The sequence below is a fragment of the Oncorhynchus tshawytscha genome, linkage group LG08 (assembly GCF_018296145.1).
Source record: "Oncorhynchus tshawytscha isolate Ot180627B linkage group LG08, Otsh_v2.0, whole genome shotgun sequence".
NCBI classification, from domain to species: Eukaryota; Metazoa; Chordata; class Actinopteri; order Salmoniformes; family Salmonidae; genus Oncorhynchus; species Oncorhynchus tshawytscha.
Genome location: NC_056436.1, coordinates 56871770 through 56888522, shown reverse-complemented (window position 1 = coordinate 56888522; position 16753 = coordinate 56871770). Strand labels below are relative to the sequence as shown.

The window sequence follows — 16753 nt, the reverse complement described above, 5'->3', positions numbered from 1 at the left end:
ACCATTGACACGTAATCAATACATAATAGCAATCCATGCGTTTCACATCTAGGAACACACGTCAACACACATGGAAAGGAATACCATCGCATTCGGGGATTCAAAAATCAAAAAAGGAGACAAATAACAGCCCTTTTTATTTCTTGCTGTGCAAGTAAAACAAAGCAATGGCTGACCAGACTGATACAAGACAAAATATTGAACCAGACATTGAGAAAAAAACGCAATTAAAAAATATATTTACATTAATCATTTTTTAAAATATATATAAAAAACGTATTTCTAATGCCCATCCCTGCACTCAAAATACCCCAGTGTTTTCCCTAGTTAGACCTTGTCTTAGGCATGGCGCAGGAGCCCCACAACAGCAACACGGACTGTCAATAGGGGCCAAAGCATTTTGGCCTGAACAGAGCTAGATGGGAGACATTACCTGGCCCGCCTAAAGCAATGGTAGGGAAAACACTGCACAGTCCCATGGGCAGAGCAGCTGGCATGCCGATGGAAGGGGGATTGTGGGGTTAAGCAGGGCCATACTCAGGGTTTCCAGAGCTTAAGTAGGCCGTCCTCGCTGTACGTGGAGATGAGGTTCTGGTGGGGGTGGTGGGCGATGCCAATCACATCCTTCTCATGGACCTAGGGTAGGGGAGACAAGAGGTCATGACGAGTTTCTAATACAGCCTTTAGACTAGTCAATCCTGGCTCTTTTACATTCATCTAACTAGGGCGACAGGTAGCCTAGTGGTTAAAGCATTGGGCCAGTAACCGAAAGTTTGCTGGTTTGAATATCCGAGCGAAAAGGAGAAAAATCTGCTGATGTGCCCTTGAGCAAGGCACTTAACCCTAGTTTGCTTCAGGGGCGCCATACTACTATGGTTGACCCTGTAAAAACAACACATTTCACTCCACCTATCCGGTGTGACAATATACAGTACCAGTTAAGGGTTTCTTTTATTTGTACTATTTTCTACATTGTAGAATAATAGTGAAGACTTTAAAGCTATGAAATAACACATATGGAATCCTATAGTAACCAAAAGTGTTAAATAAGTCAAAATATATTTTAGATTTGAGATTCTTCAAAGTAGCCACCCTTTGCCTTGATGACAGCTTTGCATTCTCTCAATGGAATGAGTAGGTATAGTTTTTTCCAACGGAAATTGAAGTTGAATTGCGTGTCTTGTCCCTGACCTTGTCTGACTAAATTGACATCAACACACAAATTATTTCTCAAGTAAAATAGACAACTCTTATTTTTCTAATTTGGGAAATTACAGTTTTAACCAGGCATGAGGTAAATGTTAATGATTGCAATGCAATTTCCCCCACCTGCAAAATCAAAATGTGTTAATCTGTACAGTTTTTGGGTGTCTGGATATATAGCAGTAATATTCTCTACGGAGCATAAAAAACTACCATAGGCCTATTTCCTGTGGAATCATGGCACATGTTCTCTCTTTAAAAAACAGTGTTTTGATAGGCCTACCACGAAGCCATGTTATCTATAATTTTAAAAACATTAGACCTGTAGGTTAGGGCTGGTCCTGCATGTCCGATGTGCATCCAAACTGGGAATGTAATTTCCACCTCTACTTCGTTTTCAGATCACTCTAGGCTGAGTGTACAAGAGCGTAGAATAACTGATGAATACTCAACACCCGTTGAATATGGCCGGTGTAAACGTTGGCAAAAAAGCGTCATTAAATTACCAGCAGCACATTTAGTCACCAACGCACTGGATAACATGAAAACAGCCTACCCATTTCTGCTAGGGTGAGTAAAACAGTCAGAGTGAGGTGTACTCTCATTTGAGTCGAAGTAGCTAGCAAGTTAGCGTCGGTGCTTGACTGCCGTTGTGAGGTCAGAACGCTCGGATCAACCCCACCCCTTGGCCTGAAGTGTCCAGTGTGCTCCGAGAGCGAAACACTCTGAATTTACAAAACTGACAAACTCTGAATTTACAAAACGCCCAGATCGCACTCTGGCACTCCAGATTGAATTAACGAACACACACTAATATAACTATTGTGATGCATAATTGCCATGGTAATTTGGAATTACCCATCAACGAGTATTATAGGCAATGTAGTCATTCTACAGATACATTGGCCTACAAGTGCTTACATCATTTCCATTGCGAGAGCATGGTAAATAAGCAAACAATACAAAACACAGCTGAATCTAACATGGCCAGTAAGAGGTCAACCCGCTTCTTTTGAGCCTGAAATGAAGACAATTGGTGCAATATTGTAGGAGGAGATCCTTCCGCAGTTAAGGCATATTGTATTAAAATATAGATGATTTGTAATTAACATACTGTCAGGGTTCTCTCCAGCTTGCCAGTGACCGTGCTGAAGCAATAGAGCACAAAATCCTCTCCTACACAGTAGATCCACTCGCCACGGGGAGACAGCGTGCAGCAGACAAAGTCTCCTCCCTCCCTCTTACCAGAGCTAAAACTCCTCACAATCTGGAGGACAGAGGGAATAAGGTCATACATGTCATGTCTATCATTTTCAAATATTCAAAATTAATACTCATTCAGTTATACGTGGGTTTATGACAACCGTAAGGGGTCAAGTTGAGTCCTGACCTGGCCCTGCATGTTCATGATGACTACGGTGTTGGAGCGGTTGCACACCACAAAGTGCTCTGGGTTCTTGGGCAGCAGGATGACGTTGTTGACTGTGATGTCGGTGCCGGCCGAGGTGCCAAGGGACTTGAAGGTGTTGGTGCATTCTGTGGTTTTCATGTTCCACACCTGACAGAGATTCACAGACAAGGGTTAACAATCAAAAGCCGAGAACATTTATTATGCTATAAATGCAGGTATACTGGTCATACTATGAACTAGACAATCTGGTATAGGGTGGAGACAAGTCAATATACACTTGTGTGTATTGTGTGTGTGTGTGTGTGTAACAGCCTCCACTCTTCTGGGAAAGCTTTCCACTAGATGTTGGAACATTGCTGCGGGGACATGCTTCCATTCATAGTGTACACACACACCTTCAAATTAGTGGATTCGGCTATTACAGCCACACCCGTTGCTGACAGGTGTATAAAATCGAGCACACAGCCATGCTATCTCCATAGACAAACATTAGCAGTAGATTGAAAGTCTCTGAGCTCTTCAGTAAGGACAAAATTTCTGCCCCGGTCAACTGTAAGTGCTGTTATTGTGAAGTGGAAACGTTTAGGAGCAACAACGGCTCAGCCGCGAAGTGTTAGGCCAGAAGCTCACAGAATGGGACTGCAGAGTGCCGAAGCGCATAAAACAATTGTCTGTACTCGGTTGCAACCCTCACTACCAAGTTCCAAACTGCCTCTCGAAGCAACGTCAGCACAAGAACTGTTCATCGGGAGATTCATGAAATGGGTTTCCATGGACAAGCAGTTGCACACAAGCTTAAAATCACCATGCGCAATGCCAAGTGCCGGCTGGAGTGGTGTAAAGCTCGCCACCTTTGGACTCTGGAGCAGTGGAAATGTGTTCTCTGGAGTGATGAAACACACTTCACCATCTGGTTGTCCGATGGACAAATCTGGGTTTGGCGGATGCCAGGAGAACGCTACCAGCCCGAAAGCATAGTGCCAACTATAAAGTTTGGTGGAGGAGGAATAATAGTCTGGGGCTGTTCTTCATGGGTCAGGCTAGGCCCCTGAGTTCCAGTGAAGGGAAATCTTAATGCTACAGCACACAATGACATTCTAGGCGATTCTGTGCTTCCTACTTTGTAGCAACAGCTTGGGGAAGGCCTTTTCCTGTTTCAGCATGTCAATGCCCCCATGCACAAAGCGAGGTCCATACAGAAATGGTTTGTCGATCGGTCTGGAAGAACTTGACTGGCCTGCACAGAGCCCTGACCTCAAACCAAATCGAACACCTTTGGGATGATTTGAAACGTCGAGTGCGAGCCAGGCCTAATTGCCCAACATCAGTGCCCGGCCTCACTAATGCTCGTGGCTGAATGGAAGCATGTCCCCGCAGCAATGTTCTAACATCTAGTGGAAAGCTTTCCCAGAAGAGTGGAGGCTGTTATAGCGGCAAAGGGGGGACCAACTCCATATTAATGCCCATGACTTTGGAATGAGATGTTTGACCAGCATGTAGTGTAGGTGGAGCCAAGTCAAAATATATAATGCAAATAACATGTTCCTTGTACATTATGGGACTGCTGGCTTCTAGCAGCCTTTCGCAGCGTTGGGGTTCATACCTTTACAGTGCCGTCAGAGGAAGCGCTGATGATATGGTGTCCGTCAGGTGTGAATGTTGCTTCATTAACAAACGAAGAGTGTCCTCTGAACTCTTTCAGCGACTTGCCCGACTTCAGCCCGTGAACCCTGTGGAATGCAAAAACATAACGGTTATGGTTCACTGATGTACAGGTAGAAAAAAAAAAGAGAAAGTTAGAAATGAGAAAGCATGAGAGAAAAATAGTTTCATTTGGAAGGTTACCTAATGGTCTGGTCGAAGGAGGCACTGAGCAGCTGGCTGCTGTCCTTGCAGAAACTGAGGCAGGTGACACCTTTACTGTGGGCGCGCTCAAAGCGTCGCAAGCACTGGCCACTCTGGATCTTCCACACCTGTCAGGGGAGAGACGAGGTAGGGAAGATGGGTTGAGTGGATACTCACACTAACGCAAGAGTTTGAACATCAAAAGTTGAAGGAAAAGTGACACTCCTATAGACCTTTTTAAGGAGGCGTGGAAGTGAACCCTGGAGTTGTACGTTTGTAAAACAGCCATTCCATCACAGCTGTGAACAGCTAGGCTAGCTAGCTTAGTCTAGTTGTTTTCTCAAGGTCAAATTAGCATTTCGACCATAGTATTCATGGATGGGATGGTCCTTACGATCAGGGACAAATCTATTTTGCAATTTAAAGATTTCCCAAAGAAGCATCGCTGCGTTGCCTGCATGGATAGTAAAGTCAGCAGCGGGTGGCGGCGGTGCCAGGACGATGTGCAGCACACAGGTAATTGGTTTACGGCATCTATTTTAGCTAACGTCAGCTACATATTAGGATAGACAGCCACCCCCCAAAAATGTATGACAAACGTTAGCCACCTAGCTAGCTAAGAAACCGATTTCCCAGAGAACTACGACAACACAAAAACACAATTGCAACAATATCACTTGAGAATAATGAAGCAAGTCCTGGTCTAATTTTGATCGTTTCCTAACTTCAGACACAGAGACCTGTGAAAACTGTTAACCCGGTCTGCAGATGAAGTTCTGGAGGGGACTGAAGGGTATATCTCCAATGGGTTATATATGATATTGGTTTACTGTTAGAATTGCTTGTAAGGACTAAAAAAATAAATACTTTAAAAGTAATAGATTTAGAACATGCATGGCCGACCTTGCTCCTAGAGCTCTAGCTACTGGTTGTGCAGGCTTCTGTTCCAGTCCAGCCCAGACATACTGCTTATTATGTGTACTAGACGCTATTCAATCATCCCTTGTTTTGGAGTAAGATGGATGTCTAAACCCACTAATCATTTACATAGGCTTTCTTTGTAGGATATGAAATAAAGTTTTGATTCTTTGAATTAAGTATAGTGCATTGTTTGGACATTGAACATTCCCTGTTTTATTTGGTTGTCACTCACTACGATTTTGTCTGATGATATTGCACAGATTTGCAGCTGATGTCCTTGATCATTGGTGTGGGTGTAACAATCCCTGTATGGCTGACCTAGGATGCAACCACTGTCTACAGCAACACTTCATACACCCAAAGTGTCCATTATCCTACCAAAACCATGATCTTGGTTGGGCTAGGATAACAGTACTTGAGGTCTCAGGGTGGGTGACATCACCACACAATGGCTACTAGGGCTACAAGATCCCCCCCCTCTGAATTTCTTCTCCAACGGGTTTTCAGGTGATGAGAGGAATCGAGGCAGGATGAATTGAGAAAGCACCAGTCACCCCTCCTGCAATTTTGCTTCGTTCTGCTACACTCACTCTCCTCCAGTGGTTAGTACACTAGCTTCAAGTATCATTTGATTAAGGTTTGCGTCCCGGGAAGGAACTCATACAATTAATGGCTACTTTGCTGCCCATATAAAAGTGACCCTTCACTGTGGTCACTCTCCAGGGTATTTGTCTAGCCTCCACTATCTGTGCTCTAACCTTTCGGTTCCATAGCTTTAAGTGGATGTGAGATTATTTTTGGCATGCATGCCTCATGCAGACATATGATAGGATTAGTATCGGCTTCGTGGGCATGTCCAATGAACATGTAGATGTGGCTTGTCATTTATATACTGAAACAGGATTAGCAAATCGTCACACATTGGCGTTTTGTTGATGTTCTCTATTTTATATGATAGTATTGGGAATATTAAAAAGCATTCGCGTCTGAGATAACTTGTGTGGGAATCATTTGCTAATAACTCGAAAAGAAACGGCTGATAAATGGCAAGAGCAGTGTATGGGTACTTTTTCATTAGACAATGAGGCTAACCATGTTGAAGGACACCAGATTTGACTTCCACAGCTAGTGGACATGCAATCATGAAATGGATTAGTGCAAATCCGACCCTTGTAATGAAGGTCGGCCTTCAGGGTGACATGCACAGGAGCGAGACATTAATAGCAAATATCACCATCATGAAGGTGTTCAGAAAGGAAAGAAAGGTTCATTTGATTTAATTACAAAATATATTTGTTTGCTTCATGTTATGCATGATCCTGGTGTAATCATATGCAGTCCAACATTATAACCACAAGGTGTCAGCTCTAGTATTTGTATACTAAACAAAAATATAAAACGCATCATGTACTGTAGTGTTGGTCCCATGTTTCATGAGCTAAAATATTTGACGTGTATCTTTTTTGACACACAAAGACCCAAACGGTGTCTTTGTGTTGGTTGAGAATGAAATGACTGAACAAGTGAACAATGAAACAGCACAGCAAGTAAGTGAAAGAAATAGGTTTTAATTATGTTTTATTGTTAATGGGGACATACGTAAATGCCAACAAAATAACTTTTTGGTGTGTGTGTGTAACCTTTATATAAATAGACAATTCAGTTAAGAACAAATTATTATTTACAATGACGGCCCAGACGACTGGGCCAATTGTGCGCAGCCCTATGGGACTCCCAATCCCGGCCAGCTGTGATACAGCCTGGATTCGAACCAGGGACTGTAGTGATGCCTCTTGCACTGAGATGCAGTGCCTTAGACCGCTGTGTCCACGTGTGTTAACTATTTAAGCGTTCTAAAACAGCCACAAAAATGTTAAATATTGGTTGTCGGTATGTTTTTTTTTGGTGAGGAATGTCATATCGGTGCATCACTAAGTAAATAAGCCATACTTTTATAACCGCTGAACACCAACCATCAACCACTTAGATCATACATTTTCAGTCTCCGTGTCTGCTCTTCGCAGTCCGAACAAGTTTAAGCAGGCGCGCAGTGGATTATGGTTATTGTAGTCAATTACCACATTTCCAGCGCTAAACTATGTAGAATATTGGTCTGTTGGAAACTACTACGTCCTACTACATTGCACACTTCAGGAGGGACCTGATTTAGCGCTACAGAAACCGCACATCGAACTCACAGAAAAAACCTGAACTAAATGGAATTCAAATTGAACTGACGTCGGTCAATTAGATATTTTTAAAAAACTGAAAAATATCCATCATCTCAGTTAATCGTTTAGCACTATAGTACATACCTTTATTTTGCCGTCCTGGGCCCCTGTGGCCAGCATCTCTGTGTCCCTGCTGAAGCACATACATAACACTGCATCGTCCATCATCATGAAGTTATCCTGCGCCTGGTACTTCAGATCCTATCACAAACATTTGATTAGGTCATTTTACAAAATGCTAGCAAGGGTATTTTCAAAACTCCATGAATTGAAATCCAGTGATATTTCCCAAATTGCCACAAATCCGAGTATCATTTGGTGTTGGATCGCACACGTACCTTTCTGATTTTGCCGGTGGTGAAGTTCCAGACCTCGATGAAACCATCAACTGATCCCGTGACCAAGTACTGACCATCAGGAGAGAAGCGGGAACACTCCACGTGGGACTTCTGCCCAAACTAGTAAGAATAACACTGCATTATTATGTTAATGTTGTCATGCATTAAGCGTTTTTATGCATCGTTTGATTCAATTATGCTTTGCATAACCAAGCCAGTACCATTGAGATACAGGAATCTCTGTTGTAAGAAAGAAATGGCCAAGAAGCAGCATCAAAACCACCCTCACTAATAAAATACACTGACAGTACCCCATCTGGGCATACAGTACCTTTATGTGTCTGGTGAGCTGTGTGGGGAAGCGCTCCTCCTCCACGTCCTTCACAGCTGCCTTGCCCCTGAACAGGTCAATGGTCATACCTGGGGGCAGGAGACCCTGGTGCTGCTGCCATTTTAGGGACTGAGCGAGATGGTGGTTAAAAGATGGCGGTTAAAATACTAAAATCGGTGGTCTCAAAATGTGAAACATCAAGCTGCTGCAACAGAATATTAGCCTGGTCGTAGCTCACACTGTGTGTGCTGAACTAACGTGAAAAGACCCTATGGGTGCCCAGAGGTATAGGAACATGTAACCCACCTGTCCCAGCAGGGCCATGAGACGGGAGGGGGGCACCACGCTGACCTCCCCGGCCAGGGCCTGGGCGATGGCCACACGCCTCTTTTCCTTACTGCTTCCGTCTGGGTAGGCCTGGGAGGACACAGAGGGAGGAGAGCATACAGACACTGGGCAATGACAAACAAGACTGCAGGAACTCGTAAGATACCATAACAAAAACAGACCCAGTCCCGGTTTCCCAGTAGAGGTGGAACTTGGGCTTACGAGTGTTTTAACGATGCACCCTTCTTTCAAATGGCCAAAGATGTAACGCGTTTCCCCAAAAAAGCACGCAGAGAAAATGTTCGCTAAGGCATCTGTCGATACCGATAGGATTGAAAGAAAGGCAGTGCTGCTCTCTGATCAGATTTCTTCATTCATAATCGTGTTATATTTATTCCACAATACTGCCGACAGATCAGCTCCTAGAGAGATATCACCTATGGCTGAAAATGTTTAGGCGGCTTATTCTAATGCTTAACCAATAGGCAAATAATGCATTAAATCAAGATTTGGCACATTTTTGCACACGTTGTTACGCATTATTAAATATATTGAGAAAATGATTTCAATATGATTGAAATATATAGGCCTATGTAGCCTAAACTGTGTTCATCTTTTAATACAGTCATCTGTTTTCATTTAATTTATATTTTTATCCATTGCTTGTTTGTAACAATTGCAAAAACAAACTTTTTATTTGTAGTCGACTTTGTTCTGAAGTTATCTGCGGTCACAGAGACAAATAAACATCTTGATTGTGTGTTTAGGGGAGATCTTCTGTATATAAAGTGACATGGAAGGGCAAAAAAAGCATCTAATAACACACTTAGCTGTTCTACAAGTGGTCTGAGGCAGCCTATAAATAACAACCGTTTTCAAGTGCAACTTTAGTAACAATGGTTTTGGGACACAACGATGCTCCTACACAGCGGCGACCCGTCATTCAGGGCAGGTGAGGCAGAGCACCACCTGTTTTGAGCACCACACTTAAGTAGAAGTGAGTAAGGCAGCTCCAAAATGCAGGTGTTTCAGCCTAGCTCATTGCTTTCTGTGGTGGGCTAGCTAGCAGAAAATGCAGAGGGGTGCACCTGATTGGCTCAGTTTTCTGTTATGATTGACTCAGTTTTCTGTCACTCATGGGACAATATGTCATCCCCAATTCTAAGGTTAGAGCTCAAAACATTTAACCCCTTGGGTTCTGCCATGGAGTTATATTAGAAGTGTCCATCCAAGAAAGCTCAAGGTTATTAGCTGCAGATATAACATGATTTGATGTCATTCTATCTACAGTAGCTTTGATTGGACTGATCACGTCAACATATTACTTTTAAAGTCTTAGCTAGCAGTCATCATCAAGTTGACAATCTACTGGCAAATCCTCTTTAATACTTGTCATATGAAGAGAAATAATGGAGAAAATATAGATACAACTTATCGATGCTCATCGGCCATTGGACATAAACATTACATAAATTGGAAATCGCAAATTCAATAATGAGTCGTTTGGAAGTAATCAGCGGCTAACTGCAAGCGTTGCAAAGAAACCACTAATGTTAGCCTGCTATTCAATGGAGTGACTGTGTTTCCCCCTCCAAGTTCCCTCCATAAATCCAGAGAATGCCGGACTTCGATGACAAAGTTTGCCAACAAAGAACTGCTGCGCCACCTTCACAAGGTGAGTCCAAAAATATATTGTATGCTGCTCCATAAATTATGTCATATACAAGGGAGATATGTATACTGTAGCTAAGAAAGTAATACTAAGTGTATCTAAGACACTGCATCTCAGTGCAAGAGGCGTCACTGCAGTACCTTGTTCGAATCCAGGCTGCATCGCATCCGGCCGTGATTGGGAGTACCATAGGGTGGCGCACAATTGGCCCAGCGTCGTCTGGGTTTGGCCGGGGTAGGCCGTCATTGTCAGTAAGAATTTGTTCTTAACCGACTTGCCTAGTTAATAAAGGTTGTGTAGTAAGCGGTTAGTAGCCCATGTGCCTTACCCTAATAATTTGGTCTATTTTCACCAAAACGGCATTGTAAACACATCGTTCGTGGCCCGGTATGTGCTTGTTTGGCTACTTTTTTTTGGTACAGCTTTGACAGTGCTACTGATAGTAGTTGTGGTGCTTGTCTTGCACGTGCAAATCCAGCACACACAACATTCTATAACATAATTGTGTTATTTGACGTGTCAAATTAAAAGCTTATTTAAGGCGTCAAATAGTGTTAAATGACGTGTATTTTTTGACACGCAAATACCCAAACAGCGTTCAATGTGCCTCACCCTAATAATGTGGTCTATTTTCACCTCTTAATTTCACCTACTGTTCTAACTTGGTGGTGCACATATAGCCTATAACCTGTTTAAGAGAAATGTAATCATTGAATATTGTAAGCGCTTTCATTGTCTGTTTATATGTCCCATTTATTTATTGTACGGTTCTGACGTGTACAGGTAGTATACTGTAAGAACGGCCCATGAATTCTGTCGATGTACATTTCAAAAAGTGCTGAACAAATAGTTAGTGACTACGTCCGTCGTTGCTTGCTCATTAATGTCTTAATCGAAATAACGGATTGCCTCTTATCCACTTGTCTCCTTACGCTATAGTTTGTACATCTCAATGGTCAGTAGAAGCCACATTTGTTTAAGCAAGTCTGCCATATCAGATATGTTTATGTGTAGTGGCTTTGCTGGCATGCATCCCACTTATTTATTTTTTTGCCCCACCAAGATTTAGATGCTAAAATCGCCACTGCTCCTACAACGGTTCTAACAATGAACTTAGCCTTAAGATGCTTTTAGGAATCCGGGCTTCATTTCTGAGTGACAATGGAAGAAATAGATAGAAGTGGCAAAGTCAAAACTCTATAGGACATTTCTTCATGCTTTATTTCAGGGGAACACAAGTAAAGTTAGGGTGATTTTTTGGTGTTCAATAAAAGGATGTCCAGGCATGCAACTGATGCACAGAGAACCAGACTCATGACAGAACCTGGAAAACAGTGCATACGGAGTTATATCTCCCCTGTGCAGGGTGTAATGTTGGGAGATGCCAACTCACCTCTCTGGGGTCAAAGTAGGAGCGAGCCAGCAGGTTCTCCAGGTGAATGTACCTCTCTGGTTGGGTCTGCTTCAGCATGATCATGGGGTCTGTTTGCCTTAGCAAAGACCTGGCTGCGCCCAACTCTCTCAACTCAATGAGCTCCAATACCACCTGGGGGGAACAAACAAATATATTAACTCTCCATCTTACATTAAACATATTGACATAGCAGTAAATTACTAGATGGTAAATACAGTTATGGTACATACAAATTCAAAATGCAACACACCAACTTCTTACCTGTTCATACAAGTCTATTAAAGTCTTGTCAGGGAGCTTGAGTGACTGGATAGCTTGCAGCACAGTGTCCCAATGGCCACTGTTGATGTCTGCCACGAAACTCTCGATACTGTCCACAGTGTTCAAAGACACGGTGGTCTCTTCCTGAAGGGTGGTCAGTGTTCGGTGCAGATTGTTCTCTTTCAGGTACTGCATTATCAGACGAATCACGCTGCAAAATCAAGGTAGACTCCATCAAGGTACGTCATGTTTTGATGCAAGACAAACTCGGTCTATCTTGTTCGCTTGCAAACTAGCTGACGTTAGCTAGCTGGGCTGATTAACGATGCAGCTAGCTAGCCTATCAGAACAGCTAAATTAGCGAGTACATACTATATGGCTGCAAGACTATCATAACCTAAGCTAAAAGACCACTAGTGGTTACAAAAACACACAACACTTGCTAATGAAACATAACTAGGTATCCAGTAGGCTGGTTAGCAAAGTGATGTTAGCTTAGCAAGCTGGGGGTGGCTACAAGCTGCTTGCAGGTTGTGGTACTGGTAGGCCTCAACTGAGTTTAGACCTGCCACGTGAACCATAATAAAGAAACAAATCAAACAACCATTTACAGTTCTGCAAATATGAATACCTAGAATACTTACTCTGCCGATTCCACCTCCAAAGACATGATTAAATCGCCAAAAAGTAGGTAGTTGTGAGGAGAGAACACAGCGCAAACGCAATGAACGAAGTCGTAGACGTGGGCGGAGTTTCCACTAGATGAGAAATATGTTTTAGTAAAAGACAAAAACGTCCACAAGATGCAACATGCGCACCGCATTCCGGATAGTAGCTAAACGCCCGCTCAGGGTCTTATTCGGGATAAACAGTTTACATGCATGTGCCTTTGATATTTCCCGCTCACGAGTAGGCTATCCCTTTTACCATGATTAAACATATTTTTCCTCATTTAAATGAACATGGGTTAAATGGAATAGTAATTGAAATATGGACACTTGATTGTAGGCCTATAATCTCTCACATGTCGAGTACTATAATATGTACTCCTGCAGGATTATGCATTTCTTGCAGTCAAATGATCAAATAAAATACAATTTATTGGTCACATACATGAGTTTAGCAGATGGTATCACTGGTGTAGCGAAATGCGTGTGCTTCCAGTTCCGAATTTCCAGCAATATCTAACAATTCCACAACAAATACCTAATAGTATTGAGTATCAGCAAAATAAATGATTACGGAAATTATTATAGTGGATGAACTGCACAGGTAGCCTGCTTTTTTAAGTGATTGGTTTGACAATCAGACGAAAACATCATAAACAACACCCATGACAAACGAAACGGAGTCTGTTCAGACCGTGAAAAACAACCGTAAACTGGATAAGATGTTTACATGCCACAGTATCCCGTCTAAATTCAGCATATCCCAGGTATCTTTGGCTCCCTTCACCTAAAAGAGCCGTTAATTTGGCTCCCAAACTGCTCTTCATTCAGTACTTAGAAAGTACCTAAAACCATGAAAAAGTTTTCAATCTCTAATTTAAATCCTAAAACGTACCATTATGTCAGAACTTGAAATGTGATTTCAAATAAAAATTTTACCTGACCAAATTATTAGATGGCCTGGAAAAAATGTATGCACTGAAAAAATGAGGGTTGACCAGAATTTGTATCTATATTGTTCTTTACCATCTTCAGAGAATGTTTTTATAATTTATCTGCAGATAATTGTTGCCTGGAGCTCAAAAAGCAATAGTAACAGTATGCAAATCAGGAAGCAAAATGAATGGCCCTTTCACAGATCATTCAATCAAATGATTGACTGATTGAATGATCTGTGAAAGGGCCATTCATTTTGCTTCCTGATTTGCATACTGTTACTATTGCTTTTTGAGCTCCAGGCAACAATTATCTGTATTTCTAAAGCCCTTTTTACATCAGCAGATGTCACGAAGTGCTTATACAGAAACCCAGCCTAAAACCCCAAAGAGCAAGCAATGCAGATGTAAATGCATGGTGGCTAGTAAAAACTCCTTAGAAAGGCAGGAACATAGGAAGAAACCTAAAGAGGAACCAGGCTCTGAGGGTTGGCCAGTCCTCTTCTGGCTGTACCGGGTGGAGATTATAAGGGTACATTAAAGTCAGATCGTTAAAGTCAGATCGTTCTTCAAGATGTTCAAACGTTCATGGTTGACCAGCAGGGTCAAATAATAATCAGAGTGGTTATAGAGGTTGCAACAGGTCAGCACCTCAGGAGTAAATTTCAGTTGGCTTTTCATAGACAAGCATTCAGAGGTTGAGACAGCAGGTGCAGTAGAGAGAGAAAGATAGAGAAAGGGAGGGGGAGAGAGAGAGGGTCAAAAACAGCAGGTCGGGGACAAGGTAGCACATCCGGTGAACAGGTCAGGGTTCCATAGCCACAGGCAGAACAGCAGAAACTGGATCAGCAGCACGACCAGGTGGACTGGAGACTGGGACAGCCAGGAGTCGTCAGGCCAGGTAGTCCTGAGGCCATGGTCCTAGGGCTCAGGTCTCCGGGGAGGGGAGAAACAAAGATGGGACAATTAGAGGGAATATACTTACGTTCACATAGGACCCCAGATATGACAGAGAATTACACCAGATAGGACAGACTGATGTGATTTCGTTCCCGATTCGTTCGTTCCCTTCCAAAAGAGCTGCTTTTACTCTTTTGTCTGAATTTGGCTGCAGGCAGCTAAACAGCTGAATTGTGCTGGTAAACGGTTCATTAGGCCTACTCTGAGCTTCATTATCAGTTCACAATGCACATTAGTAACATCTGTTGGTCAGCAATAAATAGGAAATCAAATTTATTGGTCACATACATATGGTTAGCAGATGTTATTGCGAGTGTAGCGAAATGCTTGTACCCTTCCTGTTTGGCCCTGTCCGGGGATGTCATCGGATGGGGCCACAGTGTCTCCTGACCCCTCCTGTCTCAGCTTCCAGTAATAGTGGAGTTTGGAGTGTGACTGAGGTTGTGGACAGGTGTCTTTTATACTGATAACAAGTTCAAACAGGTGCCATTAATACAGGTAACAAGTGGAGGACAGAGGAGCCTCTTAAAGAAGAAGTTACAGGTCTGTGAGAGCCAGAAATCTTGCTTGTTTGTAGGTGACCAAATACTTACTTTTCACCATAATTTGCAAATAAATTCATAAAAAGTCTTACAATGTGATTTTCTGGAATTTTTTTCTCATTTTGTGTGTCATAGTTGAAGTGTACCTATGATGAAAATTACAGGCCTCTCTCATCTTTTTAAGTGGGAGAACTTGCACAATTGGTGGCTGACTAAATACTTTTTTTGCCCCACTGTACTTGTGTCTGAGCCGCTGAATTGCGACTCCACTTTGTCTCTATACTGACATTTTGCTTGTTTGATTGCCTTGCGGAGGGAATGATTACTCTGTTTGTATTCTGCCATATTCCCAGTCACCTTGCTATGGTTAAATGGTGTGGTACGTGCTTTCAGTTTTGCGCAAATGCTGCAATCTATCCACTATTTCTGGTTAGGGTAGGTTTTAGTCACAGTGGGTACAACATCTCATTAACTTCTCTAGGGTAGGGGGCAGCATTTTGAATTTTGGATGAAAAGCATGCCCAAATTAAACTGCCTTCTACTCAGGCCCAGAAGTTAGGATATGCATATGATTAGTATATTTGGGTAGAAAACACACTCAAAAGTTTCCAAAACTGTTAAAATAATGTCTGTGAGTATCACAGAACTGATTTGGCAGGTGAAACCCTGAGAAAAATCCATTCAGGAAGTAGGATTTTTGTGTTTGTTTGTCGTTTTCTATTCAATGCCATTACAGTATGCATTGACTTAGGACTCAAATTGCAATTCCTATGCCTTCCACTAGATGTCAACAGTCTTTAGAAATTGTTTCAGGCTTGTATTCTGAAAAATGAGGGAGTAAGAGCAGTCTGAATGAGTGGCCCTGCCGTGTCACAGAGCTTTTTCATGCGCGCGACCGAGAGAGTGCCTTTCTTGTTTACCTTTTATATTGATGACGTAATTGTCCAGTTGAAATATTATCGATTATTTAGGGTAAAAACAACCTGAGGATTGAAAATAAACATTGTTTGACATGTTTCTATGAACTTTATGGATACAATTTGGATTTTTTGTCTGCCTGTTGTGACTGCGTTTGAGCTTGTGGAATACTGAAAAAAATGTGCAAACAAAACTGAGGTTTTCGGATATAAAGAGAGACTTTATCAAATAAAAGGAACATTTATTGAATAAATGAATGTCTTCTGAGTGCAAACATATGAAGATCATCAAAGGTAAGTGATTAATTTTCTCTCTATTTCTGACTTGTGTAACTCTTCTACTTGGCTGGTTACAGTTTGTAATGATTTGTCTGCTGGGCTATGTTCTCAAATAATTGTAAGGTATGCTTTCGCCGTAAAGCATTTTTTAAATCTGACACCGTGGTTGGATTCATAGGAAGTTAATTTTTAAACCTATGTAAAATAGTTGTATCTTTTCTGAATTTTATAATGATTATTTCTGTATTTGAATTTGGCGCTCTGCAATCTCACTGGATGTTGGCCAGGTGGGACGCTAGCATCCCACATACCTAAGAGAGGTTAACACTTCCTTATAAACTCACTCACCGAATCTGCATACACGGCGATACAATTCTCTGAGGCTACCCGGAACATATCCCAGTCCGCGTGATCAAAACAATCTTGAAGCGTGGATTCCGATTGGTCTGACCAGCGTTGAATAATCCTTAGCATGGGTACTTCCTGTTTGAGTCGTGG

General features: G+C 42.2%; 1 protein-coding gene across 1 annotated transcript; it reads right to left on the bottom strand.

The window, feature by feature from the left end:
* Positions 1-78: 78 nt before the first annotated feature.
* Positions 79-12741, bottom strand: LOC112256280 (WD40 repeat-containing protein SMU1). Its single transcript, XM_024429426.2, has 12 exons — positions 12599-12741; positions 11955-12165; positions 11673-11825; positions 8587-8697; positions 8281-8409; positions 7950-8069; positions 7696-7812; positions 4460-4587; positions 4218-4344; positions 2594-2761; positions 2318-2470; positions 79-636 (listed from the first exon to the last, which is right to left on the bottom strand). The coding sequence occupies exons 1-12, from the start codon at positions 12622-12624 to the stop codon at positions 538-540; spliced, it is 1542 nt and encodes a 513-aa protein (XP_024285194.1). The 5' UTR covers positions 12625-12741; the 3' UTR covers positions 79-537.
* Between the last annotated feature and the right edge of the window lie 4012 nt (positions 12742-16753).